Source organism: Solanum dulcamara, chromosome 9 (assembly GCF_947179165.1).
Source record: "Solanum dulcamara chromosome 9, daSolDulc1.2, whole genome shotgun sequence".
In the NCBI taxonomy this organism is placed as follows: domain Eukaryota; kingdom Viridiplantae; phylum Streptophyta; class Magnoliopsida; order Solanales; family Solanaceae; genus Solanum; species Solanum dulcamara.
In genome coordinates, this window is record NC_077245.1 from 76,607,281 (window position 1) to 76,630,355 (window position 23,075).

At 35.2% G+C, this 23,075-nt stretch overlaps 2 protein-coding genes and 1 pseudogene across 4 annotated transcripts; all 3 read left to right on the forward strand.

Annotated features, from left to right (window-relative positions):
• Nucleotides 1–2,213: 2,213 nt before the first annotated feature.
• Nucleotides 2,214–6,401, forward strand: LOC129903330 (uncharacterized; annotated as a pseudogene).
• Nucleotides 6,402–8,624: 2,223 nt separating this feature from the next.
• Nucleotides 8,625–14,265, forward strand: LOC129904353 (NAC domain-containing protein 60-like). Its single transcript, XM_055979918.1, has 4 exons — nucleotides 8,625–8,930; nucleotides 11,836–12,095; nucleotides 12,823–13,101; nucleotides 13,533–14,265. The coding sequence occupies exons 1-4, from the start codon at nucleotides 8,675–8,677 to the stop codon at nucleotides 13,965–13,967; spliced, it is 1,230 nt and encodes a 409-aa protein (XP_055835893.1). The 5' UTR covers nucleotides 8,625–8,674; the 3' UTR covers nucleotides 13,968–14,265.
• A 1,387-nt stretch (nucleotides 14,266–15,652) lies between these two features.
• On the forward strand, nucleotides 15,653–21,567 carry LOC129904423 (uncharacterized). Of its 3 annotated transcripts, XM_055979989.1 has the most exons (4): nucleotides 15,655–15,924; nucleotides 16,897–17,004; nucleotides 17,087–17,269; nucleotides 21,236–21,567. In XM_055979989.1, exons 3-4 carry the CDS (start codon nucleotides 17,108–17,110, stop codon nucleotides 21,398–21,400), a joined length of 327 nt encoding a protein of 108 aa, XP_055835964.1. In that variant the 5' UTR covers nucleotides 15,655–15,924; nucleotides 16,897–17,004; nucleotides 17,087–17,107; the 3' UTR covers nucleotides 21,401–21,567. The 3 variants fall into 3 exon arrangements, with proteins under 3 accessions (XP_055835965.1, XP_055835966.1, XP_055835964.1); XM_055979990.1 differs by lacking the exon at nucleotides 16,897–17,004 and having other exon boundaries at nucleotides 15,653–15,956; XM_055979991.1 differs by lacking the exon at nucleotides 16,897–17,004 and having other exon boundaries at nucleotides 15,653–15,924.
• The last annotated feature ends 1,508 nt before the right edge of the window (nucleotides 21,568–23,075 follow it).

A 23,075-nucleotide genomic window follows, 5' to 3' on the forward strand; every position in this document is an offset into this window, starting at 1 on the left:
TCGTTTCCCCCCCCCCCCCCCATTAGCTGTGATGGAAGATGAAGATTTATTAGATGAGAAGAATGTAGTGATTTCAGTAGCTACAGCTTCTACTATGTTTCCTGGGTTTCGATTTTGTCCAACTGATGAAGAACTGATATCATATTACTTGAAGAAGAAGGTTGAAGGGTCTGATAAATATGCTGAAGTCATTTCTGAAGTTGAGATTTGGGATCTCCCAGGTACACACTTCCCCCATTCTTTTTTTTTTGTTTTGTTCTCTTTCACAGTGGATTACATTGGTTATGTTGTTGTTGTAGTGTTAATATGTGTTAATTGTAAATGAGCACTTTTGACTTTTAATAGGATATGACTCAGCTTGAGCTTACCGAGGACCTGATTTTAGATAGGTGGGTTTGGAGGTTGCGGATTAGGGTAGAAGTTTAGTCACTAGTTGACCATGCTTACGCACCTTGTGCTTATTGTGGACATGACCTTAGAAGGGTTTGGTGGCCACGAATTAGGATAGAAGGTTAGTTGTTAGTTTGAGCATAGGAGAGGAACATGACCTTAAATAGGAGGCTTTACTGGTTGCGGATTAAGATAGAAGGTTAGTTGGTAGTTGAATGTTCTCTTGCATCTTGTGCTTGCTGGGGACACGACCTTAAATAGGAGAGTTTGCTGGTCGCGGATTAGGAAAGAAGGTTAGTTGGTAGTTGAACGTCTTGGTGGTCATACATGTACCTACTTTCTTACTAGTAGTATTAGCACTATTCTCGTAGTTTCTTGTCCTTCGATTTCAATTATCACATGTGCTTTTGTGCTAAAGTTATCGCATCATTTCATTGTCGCTATTGTTCTTTCTTCTGTTTGTTGTTTTCTACTCTTCTTTTCACATTATCTCGTTGTTGTTGTTCCTTCCATTTCTGTATTCCCTTTTTCAAGCTGCTTTGCTGTGCTTTCTAATTTGAGGGTTTATTAGAAACAACCTCTCTATTTCAATGAGGTCGGGGTAAGATCTGCATACACTCTACTCTTTCTACAATCCACTTATGAGATTACACCGGGTATGTAGATGTTGAAAGATATCTAAAATTTACTTATAAAAGTAAGGCGAAATCCATCGGTGGCCCCCTAAAGTTGGCACCAACTTTCACTTAGACACCTCAACTAGACTTTGTTCATTTTAGACACCTCAAGTAAGGCTCCGATGTGTCATTTTGACACTTTGTGCTGACTTGACACATTGCCTGTGCTGCACCCATTTTAAGCGCGTGAAAAACGTTTTTTTTTTTTAAAATATTTTTTTTTGTTGTTCTTCTTCTTCTTCATTTCTGCCATCATTTCTTCTTCATTTCTTCTTCTTTTTCTTCTTCATTTCTTCTTTTTCTTCTTCATTTCTTCTTCTTCTTCTTCATTGCGTGTTCTTCTTTTACAAATCCCTTTTACAAAATACAATCTTTCTCCATTTTCTTCAACACCCATTTGCCCCAAACCCATAAATTCCCCTCCCCCAATCTCTCCCGACGATTCAAGAATCGTTGATAGACTTGTTCACATATTCACTAAGCCTCTTGATTCATCAAAAAGCCAAGAACTTGATGAGTTGGGTTCAAAGATTACTACTTGTATTGTTGAGGTTGTTCTTAGAAATTGGAGAATAGCCCATTTGTTTTTTAATTGGGCTTCGAATTTTGTTGTGGGTTGTTTAAGGTTTGAATTCTTTAACAATTTCAAAAAAAATAATTTTAGATTTGTATAAGTCTTGCCGGAAAAAATAGAGGCCCAATTTGATTTATATTTTTTGATTAATGATACTGGCTGTGATTTCTCAAGAATGGTCAAACAACAATACATAAGTCTTGAAGATTTGAGAGATTGTTTTGAGATTAGAATATTTAGAGATCATCAAAGAGGTTGCATTTCTGTTCGGAAGAAACCAAGAACAGAACTTTGTTGATTCAGCAGCTTTCTGGCTGCTTCTAATTCAGAAAGGATGTGATGAAATAGAGGAATCATAGTAGCAGGACCATGAGATAGAACATGTTAATTTGAGAACGCCTGCCAACATTTTATGTGGCAGTATAGAGAGAAAATAAACAATGCCGATAAAGTAGTAATCTAGTTTCAAAATAGGGGTGGGTGGTGTTGGAAGATAGGGTGTGGGGGTGGGGGTTAATAGTTTTTAATTTTTATTTTTTTTAAAAAATTATTATTTGGATAAAAAAATGTCACGTGTCATCAAATTATTGGTCATTTTTTTTAATTCAAAAGTCATTATTTGATAATTATTTTTGATATATATATATATATGCCACATGTCTTTATTTAATTCGCTGCTTTTGACACGTCAGACAAGTGCATTACACACACTTAATATATTTTGTTGATTGTCAAAAAAGTGTCAAAATGACACATCAGAGTCTTACTTGAGGTGTCTAAAATGAACAAAGCTTAGTTGAGGTGTCTAAGTGAAAGTTGGTGCCAACTTTAGGAGGCCACCGATGGGTTTCGCCTAAAAGTAAAGATATATATACAATTTTAATCCTCATTGGTAAATTTGGCACCAATAAGCTATAGTCAAATGGACTTAACCCATACAAGAAGTTGTGATAGAACCACATGTAAGGACTGTAAGGTTATAACAAGAGAAGCCATGGCTACCAAACATAGGTTGATGGCCTTATAGGTAAAGCGTGAGTTTAGAGTGAGAAGAGATACGAATAATTTGATGGTGGGCCTTAAATGGCGCTAACCAATTAGCTTTTCAAGAAAAAGTATGATTGCAAGAATCTTGGTGGTGGAATGATGAGGTGCAAAGAGTTGCTAAAACTAAAAGAAGAGTGTTGTAGAAAGTTACCAAAAACAAAAGATAATGAAGCCTTTGAAGAGTATAAGAGAGTTAAGAGAAAAAGTGAGGAGGCTATTGGTAAAGCTGGAGAGAAGCCCTAGACGACTTGTACAAAATGTTAAAGGACAAAGAGAGAAATGTTTAAACTAGAACGATTGAGAGAGAAGCACAGTATGCACTTAAACCAAGTGAATTGTATTAAAGACACTCCTCAAGAATTATTGATAGAAGATAATGAGATCAAGGAGAGATGCGAACGCAATTTTGATCAATTGTTCAATTCGAACTACAAGAATAACATTTTGTATCTCCATACCTTTGTGCACAATAGAAATTTTAGCTACACTTGTAGAATCAGGCCGACAGAGGTATATGAGACCATGAAAAATATGAGGACTAAAAAAGCCCGCAGTCTGAATGGTATCCCAATAGAGTTTGAAAGTGTTTTTGGAGAGGTTGAAGTATGATGTCTTACCAAGCTATTTATTTCTATACTAACTAGTGTATGATGCTTGAGGAGTGAAGAAAGAGTACATTGATTCCAATTTATAAAAGATAAAGGAGATATTCAAAGTTGTACGGATTGTCATGTCAACAAACTTGTGAGTCATGTGATGGCAATAGAGCGTAGAGTTGGGGACATAACAAGAGTGAGAAAAATGGATTTATGCCTTGCATATCTACGATGAAGGTTGTATTCTTATTAAGAAGATTAATGTAAATTTTTCGTGAGAAGACATTATGTTTATCCATGGTGGTCATTGACCTAGAGAAATAATGTGATAAGAGTACCATAAAAGGTCCTTTGTGGGTGTTGATAAGAAATGATACAACAATAACACACCAATGTGATCCCACATGTGAAGTTTGGGGAGGATATACACAGACCTTACCCTACCTTGAGATGTAGAGCAATTGTTTCCGATAGACCCTCTTGCAGATGCCGAAAAAGACTCTACATATATTTAGTTTTTTGTTTTATGTTCAATAAAATAATTTCCAACTGAAAAATATTTATAAATTATTTAAAATCATAAAAACAAATAATTAAAAATTGACCAATCACATGCTGCCACATCACTTGGCTTAGGGTGTGGGGTTTGTACTTTTAGAACCAAAATGAAATATGTTTCTAGTTTTAAAAAGGAATTTTATTTATAGATTATAAAGATTTACTTAAAAAGTACAATCAGAAATATACTCTTAGTCATTTCACATTATTCAATTGATTTTCTTCTCTCTATTGACTCTTTCAACTCCATACGATGACTGATGCCGCCGCCGTCTCATCCATCCCTCTGGTAACCGTTATCGACGGTGAATTCCAGGATGATTCAACTAACAAAGGCGTAATGCCATATGAAGGAAATGTGCCTGATCTGATTCCGGCGCCAGCGGAGACTACTCTGGAGATGCATAAGATGGCATCAGTGGCTGAGATGGTTATGCTGTGCATCAGATGAATAGATCGGCGGAGGTGAATGTTGAGTGGCCGAGCTTGCTGCCGGGGAACTGGAAGTTTGAAACAAAAGTTTGCACCTCGGGCGCCACTGCCGGAACTGCTGATAGAGTAAAATTTCCATCTCTTAAACTACATATACATATAGTGTTGGACTTAACTTGTGCTACATTTGGATTATTTCGCCTCTCTTATCCTCTATTTAACAAAATAAATCTAGGTTTATACTTTATTCGTCATGGTTTCTGAATGCAATGTCATCGTTTCTCTTATTATGTGTTTTGTCTGCTTTTCTTCTGTGTTTTATGTTTGTATTTTTAAAAATGATTTGATATGTGTTACTCGAGCTGAGGGGATTTTGGAAACAACTTCTTTACCTCTTAGGAGGTAGAAGTAAGGTCTATGTACATTCTACCCTCCCCAAACACAATTACACTGGGTATGTTGTTGTTGTTGGTTGCTGTGCGTTATAGCAAATGCATCTGAAAATGTGGTTATCTTTTCCCCCTCTGGTTCTTACTTTCGGTTGGAGTTTGAATTAGAAGCTATTTCAGAAACTAGAGCCTGAAGGATTTTTATTTGTTTGCCGTGTTCATTAGAAGCAGACTGTTGTGTTTTGAATATGAACAAATGATAAGCTGTTATTCTACAAGTTTGTTGTCTATTGAAGTTATTAGTTTCTTCTTTTTGACTCGATCTGTAGAACTTTGCTTCAGTGAGATTGTTAGTGTTTTCCGTTGAAGCTGGAAAAAAGTATTCCTTTCAAAGTTTTAAGAATGTCTGAACTTTGATTAAATGAATATAACTCTATTGATGAGGATGGTTTTTCCATTGAAGGGAGATAAGGGGAGCAAGTATCAGAGTGACTCTTTTGCTTCCTTTGTGAACTCCTCTATGTGGATTAACCATCTCTCTTTTTTTTTCTAGCTCAAATGATTTACATGAGGAAATACAAAGCTTCTTCTGGACAAGTGCAAGACATGTTATGTTAGTAGGATTTAGGTTTGGAGGACCTTATGATGAAATTGTAATTTCATATATAATTTAGATCAGGAGATTATATTTTCCTTTGAAAAGATTGCTTGTTTTACAAGTGGAAAGGGCAAGTAGAAACAGTTGGTTGTGTGCATATGTGCTGAGTAATTTTCTTGCCTTTCTAATTTTCACATGTATTACATGATTTCGTGAAGAAAAGTGTGAACTTGAGGTTGCTGATATGCCATTGGGAATGTGGTAGTGTAGAGAGATTCCCTTTGGCCAATTTAGTGGAGGCTAACAAAACAAATATTAGAATGTGGATGATAGATATAGTAAAAGGATAAGTATTGAAATGGAGGCTGGAATGTGACAAACATATAAATGTCTTATCAAATGAAAAATAGCTAGTCTGCAGTACTATTATGAACCAGTTTCCGGGGGGTAAATTCCAGTCAAAGAATGAGGTGCTTTATTTCCTGTAAACTGGTGGCAAGCGCAAGAAGGGAAATACTGGCAGTGGCAGTGATGCTACTATGAATGAATCAATACATTAATAATAACCTATATGTTTGTATCAGTCTTCCCTTTGCTACAAAGAAACATACATCTTCTTGCCTGTTTTGATAGTACAATTTCTTTTGCAGCCATCTGAGACCCCCCAAAGCAAAAAACAGAAGAGGAGTGGCTCGAAAACAAAGATTGTTACTCCTTTCTACTTCGATTCTGCGAATCCGCCAGAGAGCGTGTCCTTGGTCCAGACGGGTTCTTCTGCAGATACGTGGACACCTTTTTTTTAATGGCATCATGGTTTCTGACTTCGACAAACAAGAATGGGATGCTGTCTTCTCAAGCGTATCGAAGCTGAAGAGAGGGAACAAACAAACAGGGAAATAGGCAGCTCTACAAACCTTCCTCTGTATCTATCTAGACTAGATATTGTGTCAATCTCGTCTGAATTGGCTCAACTTGTTTTTGTTTTAGCAAAAGGATCTCATAGTTGTTGATAACTTCTTGTTTTGGCAAAGGTGTAGGCACATGTTGCTTCACCTAAACTCTGCTCATGATGTAATAGTATGGTCTGTCTTGGTACACCATTGAACTCTTATTTTGAAATTAATTAGTTTCAAGACCTTCCATATTAAGTATTTACCAATGAATTTGAAGCATTTTAGTTGGATTGACATATGAGAATATTGTTGCAATTGAGTATGATGAGGTCTTGTGAAGTTTTTGCCAGATTACATGTTCGAGTCATGAAAGCAGTCACTAATTAGGTAAATGGTCTACATTATACCCCTTGAGGTGTGATCTTTTCGGATTTTACGTAAATACAAGATATTTTGTGTATCAGACTGTTTTAAGTAATTGATGCCTTTGAAGGGTGATGCAGCACATGATCAAACCAATGTTAAGTGATTATTTTATTTTTTTATCATCACGTGTGCTATTTGAATCTTTATCAATATAATCATTTCTATTTTTCTAATAAATAATTTTTTTTAAAAAAACATATCCAATTTTTTAATTATTTTTTTTTACCTTAAGAAAAGCAAGGAGATGGTCCCCCATGTGATGAAGAAAGGCAACTCCATTAATACACAAATCACATACAAATTTCCCATGTGAAGATATCCTGGTCACGATCCCCCCAAAAAGCAAAAAAAGCAGCTGACTCACTCACTGTTTTTATCTTTTTATAACCAAAAGTAATTCTTTTAATTGAACATTTTTATTTATTTATATCAGATATTTTATCGTACTTGATATAATTATGATTGTTGATCCCGTAGAGTCTATTTAAAAAAATTTAAAATATTTTCTAGGTCTTCTAGTAACACTTTTTGCTCTTCTAATTCTTTTTGAGTTGTAGTACTGTGGTTAACTTGAATTTCTTGTTAGATAAGAACAATTGTTGCTGTTATTGATTAGAAAGACGTTAGTTATTTTTTTCAAAACGTTTCAATTGTGGTATAAGAAGAAGGAATTGATACGATTCTAATTGATAAATTTAGTCAAAATTATGGGGGAGGGGAGAAGGAGGAAATATACTAAAATCACTAGAAATTTTCATCAAAAATTGAAATAACTACACCAAACATAAGAAATAGACCATTAAAAAGAAATTATACCATAAATTATAAACTCAAAAATCACATATGAATTTTCGTTAAATATTTTCTATTTCACCGTTTCAATTAAAAATATCACTTTTATCAATTATACTTTAAACTTATTAGCAAAGATAAGGGACCATATTTGTTATTTTCTCACTATTTTTTCTTTTTAACTAGACAAAGTGGTTTATACAAACTTGGGGATTTTAATTAAAAGAGACTTTTGAGTTATCTATTTGAGGATATAGGACACAAGTTTTAAAAATTTGGTAAAAGGGACTCTAGTATAATTAGTTATTAATGAGTTATGCTAATTTAAAAAAAAATATTTTTATACACCCCAAAGTTTTGTTATTTACAAATAGGTCCAACATATAAGAGGGTTGTAAAAAACACCTAAACAACTTAGAGTTGTTTAAATATCTTCTGGTTGTTTGAACTAAACAACTTTTGATTGTTTAAACAACTTCTGGTTGTTTAAATATCTTCTGATTGTTTGAACTAAACAACTTTTGGTTGTTTAAATATTTTTTGGTTGTTTAAACGACTTTTGTTGTTTGAACTAAACAATTTAGGGTTGTTTAAATATCTTCTGGTTGTTTGAACTAAACAACTTTTGGTTGTTTAAATATCTTCTTGGTTGCTTGAACAACTCATGTTTATATGAACATTTACAACATATCCTTTCTTCTGTTCTCATCTCTTTTCATCAATTTTTTAATATAGTTTTCACAATCAAATCGGAGTGAAGAAAAAAATAAGAATGACAACATCCGAAGAAGAAGAAGATGAAAACACAAAAAGTTTAAACAGAAAGGGAAAAACAGAGAAGGAAAAAAATAAAGAAGTTAAGGAAGAAGAAGATGAAAGAAAAAGAAACAAGAGCGTTAAAAAATATGAAGAAAAGAGAAGAGAAGAGAGGAGGGAAATGAAGAACAGAAGAGAGAAGAGAAGAAGGAAATAGAGAAGAGAAGAGAAGAGAAAAGGGAAATAGAGAACATAAGTTTAAAAAGTGGAGTAAATGAATGAAAATTAGGGTTTTATTAAAATTTTTTGATATTTTAATTTTTACCCTAAACTTTTAAATATTCTAATTCAACCCTATCTATTAATAATTAACATCTAATTAAAAATTTATAATAAAAAAAATTAAAAAAAAAATACAAATCCCCTATCCTTTATTTAACTCTCAAAGGTCTCTTTTACCTTATTTTCCCTACAAACTTGTAAACTTTTCCTCTTTTCTAGACAAAAGAAAAAAGTTTTTTTTTCTTTTTTTTCTCTTTGGCTGTGATGGAAGATGAAGATTTATTAGGTTCTACAAGTGAGAAGAAAAATGGAGAAATAGCTGAGATTTGTAATGGTGGTGAGAAGAATGTAGAGATTTCAGTAGCTACAGCTTCTATTATGTTTCCTGGGTTTCGATTTTGTCCTACTGATGAAGAACTTATATCGTATTACTTGAAGAAGAAGATTGAAGGCTCTGATAAATGTGTTGAAGTTATTCCTGAAGTTGAGATTTGGAAACATGAACCTTGGGATCTCCCAGGTATTCACTTTCCCATTCTTTTTTCATTTTTTTTTCTTTCACTGTGTTAATATGAGTTATTGCTTCTGTACGGTTTAAAGTTTGTATTGTACATCTTACACTCTCCAGACTCCACATTACATTGGGTATGTTGTTGTTGTAGTGTTAATATGTGTTATCGTAAATGGCCACTTTTAACTTTTACTAGGACATGACCGCATCTTGAGCTTACTGAGACATGACCTTAGATAGATAGGAGGGTTTGGAGGTCACGTATTAGGGTAGAACGTTAGTCGGTAGTTGAGCATACTCTTGCATCTTGTGTTTAGTGTGGACATGATTTTAGATAATAAGGTTTGGAGGTCACGGATTAAAGTAGAAGATTAGTATGGTAGTTGAGCATACTCTCGCATCTTGTGCTTAATGTGGAAATGAACTTAGATAAAAGAGTTTAGTGGTTATGGATTAGGGTAGAAAGTTAGTAGATAGTTGAACGTACTCTCACATCTTGTGCTTACTATGAACATGACCTTAGGCAGAAGAGTTTGGTGGTCACGGATTAGTGTAGAAGATTAGTTGGTAGTTGAGTATTCTCTTGCATCTTGAGCTTACCAGGGACATGACCTTAAATAGGAGGATTTGCTAGTCGCACATTAGGATAAAAGGTTAGTTGAAAATTGAACGTTCTATTGCATCTTGTGCTTACTGGGGACATGACCTTAAATAGGAGGTTTGCTGGTTGCGGATTATGATAGAAGGTTGGTTGGTAGTTGAACGTTTTCTCGCTTCTTTGCAGGATAGGCTTGGTGGTCATACGTGTTCCTACTTTCTTACCAATTGTATTAGCACTATTCTGGTAGTTTCTTGTCCTTCGATTTCGATTATCACATGTGCTTTTGTGCTTCGGTTATTGCACCATTTCATTGTCGCTATTGTTCTTTCTTCTATATGTTGTTTTCTACTCTTCTTTTCACATTATTTTGTTGTTGTTATTGCTTGCACTTCTGTATTCCCTTTTTCGAACTGCTTTGCTATGCTTTCTAATCCGAGGGTTTATTAGAAACAACCTCTCTTTCTCTACAAGGTAGGGGTAAGATCTGTGTACACTCTACTCTCTAGACTCCACTGCCACTTGTGGGATTACACTACGTATGTTATTGTGGTGGGCATTAAAGGGTGCTAACCAATTAGCTTTTCAAGAAAAACTATGATCGCAAGAATCTTTGTGGTGGAATGATGAGGTGCAAAGAGTTCTAGAACTGAAAGAAGAGTGCTATAGAAAGTTACCAAAGACAAAAGATGATGAAATCTTTGAAGAGTATAAGAGAGTTAAGAGGGAAGGTGAAGAGGCTATTTGTAAAGCTGGAGAGAATCCCTAGATGACTTGTTAAAGGACAAAGAGAGAGAAATGTTAAACTAGAACGATTGAGAGAGAAGCACAGTAAGCACTTAAACCAAGTGAATTGTATTAAAGACAGTCCTCGAGAATTATTGACAGAAGATAATGAGATCAAGGAGAGATGTGAATGCTGTTTTGATCAATTGTTCAATTCGAACCGCAAGAATAATTGACGACAATTTATTCCCTTTGTTCTCTATTCTGTATGATAATCCAAAGGGCAACCAACTGCTCCTCCTCATTCTAACTTCTTCCTTTGGTTATTTTTGAGAAAGGTAACATGTATAGTCATCAGCATCAAGGTGCTAATGGTATCCAACATGTACGATTACAAAAGGCCTTGTTTATCTCACAAGGATTCAAAAAATTCAAAGATACATCTGCATCCTCGACATAATATTCTTTACACCAGAAGAGAAAGGACAAAAAACGCTTCATCTTGATTTTGTTTATAGAGCATGAGTTGTCTTCAAAGCACCTAACATTTCTTTCATTCCATACAGTCCACCATATGCAAGCTGGAACAACCTTCTACCACTTCTGCTCTCTGATACTACCTGCTGTGCTATTTCAACTCCACAGAAGATCCTTTGTATCTCTAGGCATGATCCATTTGACCCTAGCAAAAGACAAGAGCAATTGCCATAAGATAACAGTGAGCTTACATTGAAGGAAAAAGATGGCTGTTATTTTCTGCCTCCACCTGACAAAAAAAATAATCTGGAGGTCAACTGAATCCCCCCTTTCTGTAGGTTCTCGTGTGTCAAACATGCTTTCCTAGCCACCAACAAAGTGAAAGATATCACTTTGATTGGAGCTTTGATTTTCCAGATAGATTTCCGAGGCCACACTGAACCAGTGTAATTAGGTCTGACAAATAATGATAGGCAGAGCTGACTGTGAACTTTTGGTAGTTGCTTCCATGCCATACCAAAGAATCATCAGATATGCTGACTCCATGAAAACCCTCGATTGTGTTCAGAATATCAGCCACCCCTCAATCTCCCAATCATTCAACAATCTTCTAAAAGAAAGATTCCATCCTTGCTGAGTCCATGCATCTTCACTAGGAATCCTCAAGGATGGGAGGATATTAAATACCTTAAAAAGTTCTTGCCAAGTTATAAGTAAGGTCATAAATGCTGAATGGGATAATAGAGAATGAGCATGTCTATGCCATTGCCGACACCAGATAAGGACCCATGTCTTGATGGTCTTTGTGCATATACAGCTGTATGGCTAGAGATGGGTCATCATAAACTATATAGTACCAAAATTTTGCCATTATCCAATTTCCTTTTATACAAGCTCTGCTCAAGTTTGATTCTACATCTTCTTAAGTGAATATACCATTAACAAATGCACCGAAGGGTAGTTGTTGGAAGTGCAGGAAACATTGCATTACCATTCTTCCTTTGCTTCAATATAAATATTGAGGTGGCTGTGTTTCTTAGTAATTTCTTGGCGTCGTTCTTGCCTATCTTTCTGATTCATCAATTGATCATTCATTTATTTGTGTGTTACCAGGTAAATCTATCGTTCAGTCAGATAATGAATGGTTCTTCTTCTCTCCTCGTGGAAGGAAGTACCCAAATGGCTCACAGAGTAAAAGGGCAACTGAGTCTGGTTACTGGAAGGCCACAGGAAAAGAACGTAATGTGAAGTCTGGTACTAATATGATTGGCACAAAGAGAACCCTGGTGTTCCACATTGGTCGGGCACCTAAAGGACAGAGGACACAGTGGATAATGCATGAATATTGCATGATGGGTAACCCTCATTATCAGGTAACAAGGCTTGAACCGTCATCCTTTGATTAAGAATGGCTTCTGAGCTAGAAAAACTGTGAACCCACCTACTTCTTACAATTTTTGTTGTAGCATCTATAGTTTCTTTTGGGCTTTTGATACTGAATGATTGGCTAATAAGTCAGCTGCTTAGATAAGTCAATGTTCTAGCATATGTAAGTCATGTAGTTCTTGGTTTTGGTGTTATCTTCTTAATTATGCCATCTGGAAAGTAACATGAAAAACTATGATTTTATCTGTGTCAGCTGGTCAGAGCATAATGATATATTTTCTCTTGAGTGAAAAAGAAACTCGAGGCTGCAATTAGCTTAATTTATTGACTGATCAATTGGTTTAATCTGGTAATTGGGTTGCTTATTATTTAAAAGGTGATTGACGAAAGATTAAATATATTTGCTACTGGATTGTTGAGCTTTATTTCAAGGCGTTTAAGTGGTATAATACTAGCAAGCACCATAGATAAATCAGGGATTACTGTTGTTAATCATTAATGGTTAGATATTACATGTCTATGCAGTAACATTGATCAAGGACCTAACATGATATTTCGAGAATTCATCTGCTTACTGCAAATGTTGGAGATCTAATATTGTACACATTATGTTACAATTTGCTCAATGAAAACAATTTGTTTTCTGCAGTTACTTAAAATATGTCATTTTCTACACAAAGTTATTTTAATGTTCTGATTCCATGTCTTATACAGGATTCAATGGTTGTTTGCCGTCTACGGAAGAATAACGAGTTTCATTTGAATGATACCCCAGGAAATCAAAGTAATCATCTGGCTGTAACTAATGTCACCGCTGCTTTGTCTAGGGCAGTACAGTTGAATGGTTTGGGCTTGATAAATGGAGGGGAGTGCTGTTCAAAAGAGGCCACTAGCAGTTTTAGTTCTCATTCAGTCGAGCAGATTGAATCCGGATCAGAGTCCGATAAGCTGAATAAAGAGCTGCCTAAGCATCATTCCTCTAGTTATTGGAGGGTTCTGCTTCTGCCTCCCTTCTATATAGCTCGTGTTTTAACTAGTGTCAGCCTTTATATTTGTTGGTTTACATATTTTGAGATAGTTTCTTTAGGAACAATATGATTTTAAATTGATTAACAACTTTGTCTTTGTATTTTTTGCCCCCTTTTTTCACTATATGTTTATGAAACTGAATCTGTTAAAAGTATTAACTCAATAGCCGGCCCTCACCATGACATTGACATTTCCTCAGTCTCGTAGGAACGATCATTCCATTTCTTTCTTTATTTATCTTTAGAAGTAGGATGAGGTGATATAGCAGCTCGTTTGAGTTATCTCTAAGCTGTTCTTTCTGTTTATCTCTGTTTTCCGAACTTGATGACTTAGTACTGTTGAGGTCAAACATGTCAAACTTTCTGGTCCTAATGTCTTGCTGTTTCAAATTCCAGGATTGTGATGAAGAGGATTGTTTTGCTGATATAATGAAAGATGATATCATTAAGCTAGATGATTCTTCATACAAGGTAAAACATAATCTGTTGCCAACGATCACTAGGAAGGTTGAATCCTCTACAAAGTCGCCAACGTCTCAGGAAGCCCAAAATCTGATGTCTCAAAGGCTGCCTTTCCAGGGCACTGCAAATCGAAGACTAAAACTACAAACGGAAAAAGTGCCCCATCAAGTAGAGAGATCTGAACCACATGAAGCCATTAAGAAGAATAGCCATGCTCGGGGCATCAGTAGACGGTTGATCAACATAATTCCAGTTAAAAGGATGAAGCAATGGTCGATACTTTTACTGCTCGTTTGCTTGATGTTACTGGTCGTGTTTCTTTGTTTGTTTGGAGTTCCACAACAAGTAAAATGGCATTACTCCAGTTGAAGCTAATCTCGCGCCAACATAGATGTCTTTTGTAGCATTAGAGTGGCAGTTCGGAGAAAGTTGATTCAGCTTTTGATGCATTCCAAGTAGGCTCTGCTTATGTCCACTATCTGTACTTTATTAGTAATGTACAGGATGACACCTTGTAAATTTTGTAGAGTTGTATAATAGTAACAGAACTTAAGGTTTTGGTGTCTTAACTTTACATAGTTGTATAATACCTTGTAATTTGTAAAGATATGTAGCTGTATAATACGCACGGCGGTTGTTCATATTTTTCTGCAGGAACAATTATCAATTCTGGTTCACATGTTGGGAAGGCTTTTGTGAGCCCTTAGAAAGAAATCCTAATCTGGAATTGCCAAATGGAAGTTCAAGTTACATTACCATATTTTGTGTTTAATCTTGTTTTGTGCGTCTGGCTATGTCCTTAGGTTTGTCAACCAACTTGGCATGTTCAGATCATATGACAGCTTCGATGATAATCTAGTCATAGTCCGTGACAGATCTACCCTTAAGAGTAAGGGGATCCTGTGCTCCGAGGAAAAAATTATGCATGTACGTGTATAAATCTATAATTCCGTAAGAGTATTTGGAGAACAGTATGTGTAGGCTCGGCATGATCCACACATATTTATAATATTTAGGGGCCACGCAAGCGGAATTATGATGACGCTATGAGTATTGTTCCCCGGTCATTATGGAGGGTCCTGTAAAGGTTTCGTAGAGAAAAAGTGATGGAAATCCATATCACCAAAAAAAATTCATTGACCAATACATGAAAAAAATGTGAAAAACAGCCTAGTTCCTGATGTGTGGCCCCTAAATGCTAAAAATGTGGCGCGGATCATGGTGAGGTGATGCGTACTGCTCTCCAGGTTATTACGGAGGGTCCTGTAAAGGTTTCACAAAGAAAGTGACCGAAAGTCATATCACCAAAAAATTCATTGACTAACACACACGAAAAAGAGAGAAAATTACCTAACTTCTATTGTGTGACCCCTAAATGCTAAAAATGTGGCGCAGATCATGGTGAGACTATGCGTACTGCTCCCCCAGGTCATTGCAGAGAGTCTTGTAAAGGTTTCGTAAAAGAAAGTGACTGAAAGTCATATCACCAAAAAATTCATTGACTAACACACACGAAAAAAGGGAGAAAATTACTTAACTTCTATTGTGTGACCCCTAAATGCTAAAAATGTGGCGCGGATCATGGTGAGACTATGCGTACTGCTCCCCCAGGTCATTGCAGAGAGTCTTGTAAAGGTTTCGTAAAAGAAAGTGACTGAAAGTCTTACTCTTTGTTTAGTAGAAACAATAACTCCATGTGAGGAAAGGTGAAAGAAAGAGTGGTTCTTGTTCTATCAGTACAAACATCATTGCAACTAAATCAAGAACTTATTTATGCTTTTTGCTCTCCGCCTTTTTCGAGCATTTATATTACTTCAAAAAGCAATTACATGAAACTCTTGCAAGTATTATAGAAGATTAGTTTCAAATTTCAACACATGAAGCGTGAATAAATTAAAGGTAATGTAACAAGACAAGGTCGAACCTAACCAACCGATGCACACTCCTATCCACCAGGACAAAAAAGGAAAACGAGAAAGTTGTGCCAAAATTATCTTTTATGAAACTTATGGTAACCTTATTGTAATTTCCAAAAATCTTTTTCTCTCCCAAGAGTATAATCCTTCTCTCTCAAACTTGCAATTAAAAAGAGTAGTTAGCTGCGGTTGAATTTTCCTCAATAATTCTCAAAATTAACCATCATCATAAATTCATAATCTATCATTTTTGCTCTCAAATCTCAATTTCTCTATTTGAATTTTTCTCAGTAAAAGCAGTTTGAAACAACCAGAAGTTCAACACCAAACTCAAAAAAGAAATAGAAAAAAGAAATAAAGAGTGTAACCCAAGAAGACCGTTTTTGTTCTCCACAATTACAGGACCTATGGTTAGTTGAACTCCACTTCAAGCTTAGATCTTGTAAGTTATTTGGTCAATTTTTCTGTATTCTTCATCTGGGTATTTCGGAAATTTGTGAAATTTCAATTTAGAAGTGAAAAAGATCAGTTTTTTACTTGCTACAACTGACTTTTTTGAGATTCTATCCATGTTTTAAAATATTTTTTCACTTGGTATTTTTTCTTTTTAAAGTCATGGAGTATCCTAAGTTATTTGGTTAATTTTTGTATTCTCCATTTGGGTCTCTAGGAAATTTGTTGGACTTCAAAATATAAGTGAAAAGATCAGTTCTTTGTTTCTACAACTGGCTTTCTTTGAGATTGTATCCATATTTTAAACTGTTTTGTAACTTGGTTTTTTTTTGTCACGGAGCATTCTAAGTTATTTGGTTAATTTCTGTATTCTCCATTTGGGTCTGTAGGGAATTTATAGAATTTCAAATTAGAAGTGAAAAAGATCAGGTCTTGGTTGCTATAATTGGTTTTTTGAGATTCTATCCATGTTGTAAACTGTTTTTTCACTTGCGTTTTTTCAGTCATGGAGTATCCCTTAGTTATTTGGCTAATTTCTGTAGTCTCCATTTGGGTATTTAGGAAATTTGTGGAATTTCAAGTCAAAACTGAAAAAGATCAGTTCTTTGTTGTTACAATAGGGCTACTGCCTTCTTTTTTTCCCTAAAGATTCTATCTCTGTTGTAGATTGTTCTGTTATTTGGGTTTTTAGTGATGAAGCATTCTAAGTTATTTGGCTAATTTCTGTATTCTCCATTTGGGTATAAAAAAAGGAAAGAAAGATTAGGTCTATTTGCTACAACAGGGTTACTGATTTTCTTTAAATTCTATCCTTTTTGTAAATGATTTGTTACTTGGAATTTTAGTATCAAGCACTGTAATTGGTCTTTTTTTCCTCTTTAGGTTCATATGAATTGCCTAAAATCAGCTTTTATGATGTAAACTTGTAGGTCTAGGAGCACATTAATAATTGAATAAGTGAAGGCACTGCTATAATCTGTTGAATAAAGTCTAAATGAGGACATTACTGCCAAATGTTAAATAGATTATAGTGAAAGGTGGGTTCTGTTATGATATTTTAGGATGATCCAGTTTTTGAATATAATGTGTGTTTTGTTTCGTTGGTGGGATTGCTGGCAGGTTGTGTGAGAGTAGGTTGTAATGATGTCAAGACCAATGCTGCTTGTTTTTCTGTTGATTGTACTCATAATCACATCTCAATTTGAATGGAAGCAGCAGCTGGTGAGTGATGTCGAACCGAGTCCTAGTATATCTCAGAAGCAGCAACAGATCTCAAAGAGAGAAGAAGCTGTTAAAGAGAAGGTAAGCGTGTGATCATGTTTTAGTTGCATAGTGTATGATATTGTGAATGAATTGCTTAGATTTTTTTACTTATGGTTAATTAGTGTTTTCCACCTATGACCTCAGAATATGGGCATTTAACTAAGTCATTGTATCTTGCTGGTGCATATTTGCATCAGTAAATGTGCACCTGATATTTCTGAGAATTTCTTAGTGAAAAAGTGACATAATAGGCACTGGCTATTTTTGCTTCCTAGTTGCAAATTTGGAAATATCATAGTTTCATGTTAAGGCGCTCGTTGACCTCTTGCAACTTGATTTTTTAGTTTTTCCGTTGTTTCTTCTCAAGGTTGATTTGTGTAAGATGAGATTATGAACGGAATTGTAGTTACGATCTAAGTCACTCAGATTCTCCAAAAATACTGCCGAATCGTGTTGAATCCTTGAAAAATACACTATTTTTGGAGGATCCGACACGCACCCGGAGGCATTTTCAAAGAGTCCAAGCAACATAACTTACGATTTGATACCTTCATATACTGCTGTCCAGCCAGTTACTTCCATGTTATTCTTTCCTTTGGCTGGGCATACATAGTCTTTCCCATGGATCCTTCTCATCTCCAAGAATGGAATGAAACAAGTTATCTAATATGAGAGTGAAGAATAAAAACCAACTTCCAACTTATCTCTTACCAAATTGCAATGCTTCAAGCACCTCAAATGCCATGAAATTCTTGGAAAGATTCAACCGTAACACATAATATCTATATTATGAAGGCTAAATATCTGTAAACTGCGATGCCAGCTATATATAATATCTTACTTCATTAAAAAAATCATTATCTGTAAACTGCTTATTAATCAGAGTTAGTTCCATGAAGTCCCAAATCCTTCATGTTGGCTTTAAGTAGTCTATTTACCTTTGAGCTGTATCAAAGAAGCATTAGTTTCTAATCTTATGAAGCTTTAGCCAATGAATGTGGCCAATCAAGAATAAATACCCAAGTACTGAGGTTACAATTTTTTTGGGCCTTGAAAGTGCATAAGCAAAGGAAAAAGGGTTGTAAGTTCAAAAACTAGGGAAGACTTGAAACTAGAATAGGGCTAGCGCGTGATTCTTTTTATGGTATGTATTGCATCAATTGTTTATAGTCCTACGATTTCCTTTCCAGTTTTATAGCCTCTCTTTCATGTATCTTTTCTAAACCTCCTCCCAACATAGAAATGTCTCAAAGCAATCTTTGGAGGGGATCTAGGTGACCTTTTAGAGGGTACCACGCCTTTCTAAAGTTACGCAAATTGCAATAGGATATTTCTCACCATAATATCCCATGTGCATTAATAGGTATCCATTAAATCTTAGGGGGTATTTTTGCTATAATTTCCCCTGTGGAAACAACATGAGTCTCGAAGTTTATTGTCCTTGCATAAAATCCACTTTGCGGCAGTCCTTTAGGCATTGTCTGCGTCAAATCTTATCCCCTTAGGGTTTCTAATTCCTACAATTGAGATCCTTGAATCAACGTTTTAAAAGGCAAAAAATGCAAGGCAATTCATTTTGCTTGCTGTGAGGTGAGGCCTATGGCTAGAGGCATGAGGTGTATGCCTTACAAGACATTCTATTAATATGGAAAGTATTTGTTAGAAATAGAGAAAGAACTTGGAAAAAGTAAGCAGATAAGAAATTCATATATTTGTCTCCTTCATTTTACTTGTCGAATCTCTGTATTGTGTATTTCCTCTGTACTTGTTTTGCATTGTCACTTTGCTATCTCGATACATTGCAATAGCAAAAAAGAAATGACTACTTTTTTCGAGAAAATCAGATGAAATCTGTTATGCGGGCAAGGATAAAAAGAAATGATTATGGGTGTGTTCGGTACAAAGTAAAATATTTCCATGAAAAATAATTTCTTTGGAAAACGTTATCCAAGAAAATAAAGTGGTTTCTTACTTATTTTCTTGTGTTTGGTGCCTAAGCAAAAGATATTATCCTTAAAGTATTTGTATATAATCTAAGACAAATACTATGGGTGGTGGGGATGGAGATGGGGGCTAGAGAGGCGGGATGGAAATGAGGTGCGTTGGAGGGTGGGGAGGACACAATCAATGTAGAATGACACATGTGAAACTTGTTTTCCCTACTTCCACTATGGAAGTTATTTTTCTTATATTTAAGGAACTTATTTTCCTAAAAAAAATGTTTTCCAAATATTTTGACCAACCGAATATGAGAAAATTGAAACCTCTATACCGAACACACCATGTAATAAAGCTTAAGTCTCATCTGAAAGGCGTATAGTAGCTAATGGCTGTTAATATAAGGTAAAAGGTGAGTGCCTAATTCTGTGAAGCATGGGGCAAATTATGTGCTAGCCACAATGGACACCTTGGGGCTCACTTCAGCTTTACCTTACAACAGACCAACGTATAGCAACGACCAACTATGTTAAATCTCATGGACAGACTATCTACTGTACCATTTTCTTCCTGAGTCCAACTTCTTTTTTCTAAAAAAGCTCACCTTTTTAAGGGCTTTCAAACTCCAGACAGTTCTTTTTTCTTCTTGTTGATTATTATGATGTTCAAGCAGCATACATGCACCTCGACTTTTTTGTCGAGTACCTAGGGCCTCCCACTAGCACAAATGCTGTGATTTTTTAAATTTTAAATTTTTATTTTTTTGAGAATAAAATACCGTGAAACTTTGTCCAAACAGATGAGAAGAAATCACCTATAGCGTGTTTTTTCTCTACTGAAATTTGAATCTTGGTTTCCCATGATTTTCATTTTACTCACTTCATCACTGCTAATGATTTCCAGACAATTCTTCAAGGAAGATTCTTTGTTGTTTTTTATCATTATTTTCTATAAAGCAGCGAACTCAGGAGTTTTAATACAAATATGCATTAAATGTTTAACATTTTCAATCTCGTATTTTACCCATCCTCATTAGAAAAATTTGAGATTATATTTGAAGATCAAAGAAATATTATAAGGTTTTGCACTAATGTATATAAATGTTAATATGAAAATAGAACAAATGACGCACCCAAGGGTGTGGCCTAGACTAGGTGAATGAAGTGGGTTGAAAACCATGAGGCCTTAGGTTCAAATTCCAACGGAGACAAAAAAAACACTAGGTGATTTCTTCCTATCTGTCCTAACCTTGGTGGATAGAGTCACTTGGTGGCGGGTATCTCATGGAAAAGTTGGTCCGAACACCACGGTAATAAAAAAATAGAATAAATGAAGCATGAATGTGAAATTATTAAGGTTAGGCAAAATTAACATTGTATGAATATTTGATTCTTGTGGCCATAACTCCTCCCAACCTTTTCTCCAGTTGGAGTGGCTGTTCTCTTGAGAATGACATGAGCAACAAAAGCAATAAAGAATCTGTAGTAGCAGTTTTGACAGATAAGGACTAAAAGAGTCTGTAGTAATTGTAGGACAGCAAAGAGAGAGAGTAGTTGTGACTGAATTCGTGGGACTGTAGCCTACTTATTGTATGCACCAAGTTGGCCCTGGCATAGGCCAGCGTTTCACTGGCAGCTCAACTTGCATTTAGTTTAGTTCCACGTTGACCTATTGAAAGCCGCCGTTCAAAAAAATTTATACTGTGAAATCTTCATCTTAATATTTTTGGTTGGTGAGAACACTAGTTTATCACTTGCAATACACTGGGGGCTGCTAATTTTAATCAGAATAGCAAATACAAACTCGCTGGCCTTGCTCTGAAAGGCAGCCCCCGGTGCACTAAGCTCTTGCTATGAGCATTGTGCGGGGTCCGCGGAAGGGCTGGACCACAAGTGTCTAATGTACGCAACCTTACCCTTCTTGGCCTTGCTCTGAAGGGCAGCCTCCGGTGCACTAAGCTCTTGCTATGAGCATTGTGCAGGGTCCGTGGAAGGACTGGACCACAAGTGAATGTACGCAACATTACCCTTCTTGGCCTTGCTCTGACTACTGTTAAAAAAATTGCAGATTATATTATCACAGGAGAAGAACATCCAGAGGCTTAACGATCTCGTGCGGAATCTCAGGGAACAATTGCTTCAGTGCAGAAGTAGCAATGAAACAATAAGCAACAGTCTTAGCTCACTGGCTGACATTGCTGAATTTGAAAAACAGCAAATTCTTGAGGATTAGACAGTTGACTTCAATATTAAATTCTCTGTGCTTTCTGTAACTATCTTTTTTTCTGCTTATTTTGTGTGTTTTATCTTGAAAGTCTGCTGCTGAAATCTGCAATTTAATTGTCATAATACTAATTCATATGGCAATACTTGTGTGAAAAAAAGGAGGAAGAATTTTCATATTGGCTGAATGTGTTTACTACAATTCTGCACAGCACCCAGCCTTTAGCCAGCAGTGGAGCTACCCTTGTTTAATACAAGTCAATATATATCTCTTTCTGTAGAAAATTATACTATATAGATAGATCATAATTTTCTTTTTATATATCTATATACTATATGATGAAGTCTCTTCCCTTATTAGTATTAGTATTATTTTCGATATTTTTATTATTTTACTATTACCATATTTTTCATTCTTCGTTTTCTGTTACTACTTGGTATCTCTTATGCCTCGATTTTCTTACTATTCTGGTGTTGTTATTGTTTATGTTTATATAAATATTGTCTTTTTCCTTTCCTTAAGATGATGGTCCATCGGAAACAACTTTTCTACCTATCAAGGTAGGTGTAAAATCTGTGTAAGACTAAATTGTATAAGTTGTTGATGATGAATCCCTTTGAAAGGTGTAAATTATATTTACATACAATGAAGAATTATGTTTCACAATGAAGGATGCTCTTACATGTTTGAAATGAATGAAAATTATCTAGTGATTAATCGAAAATCACATATACCATGTTCAATCTTTTTCAAAAGATTAAAAATCGTGTTACTTGATCTAGTGTATCGATAAGAGTATTATTTTTTACTTATACAATTTTTCTCAGTACTTTTTACTTAATTTTTTTGTCATAAAACAAGTTCATACTACATGTACTACGCATTTATAACATGTACGATGTCCAATAATACCCCCCAAAAAAAAGAATTCTTTTTTTTACAAAAAAAATATTATTATTTTTTGGTAAAATTTTGGGACCTAAAACAATTTTTTCACTTTTCTATGCTTTAAGCCACCCCTGCAATAAATATACGGAAAATATTTGGTCAAGTGACCATATACCTGCAAATTTGTAGTAATTGTTTATGGCTCCACTTTTTAAGCAATTTTTTTTAAAAAAAAAGTTACAACTTTATTTGTTTCATTCATGAGACATATTTTAAAATTTTGTTTGTCATAAGAACAATATTAATAACATATTCAGTATTTAAAGTAAAATGTCTATCTTTGAGGGTTAAAGAGACTATTTTTGATAGATCATACGCTCAAAAGAAACGTAACTGACACAACAAAGTAAGCAAGGCAAAATAGCAACGTACAAAACAAATGTAGCAACAAATATTAATACACATTGGAGAAAAATGAAACTACGTGATACCTTAATCATACTACTAAAGTACGATAATACGCGACTATGTACTAACCTTCTACCTTAATTCTAGACTCCATAACTTTCTATCTAAAGACATGTCTTCAGTCAACTGAAGTTGTGTCATGTCCTGTGTCTAATCACCTCCCTCTAGTTCTTCTTAAGTCTATCTCTACCTCTCATAATTCCTACTACATCTAACCTCCTCAGTGGCGCATTCCCTCACCTCCTCTTCACATGTATAACTCATCTCAGTCTCACTTCTCTCATCTTATTCGCCGGCCACATTCACCTTGTCCCATATGATCGATCTT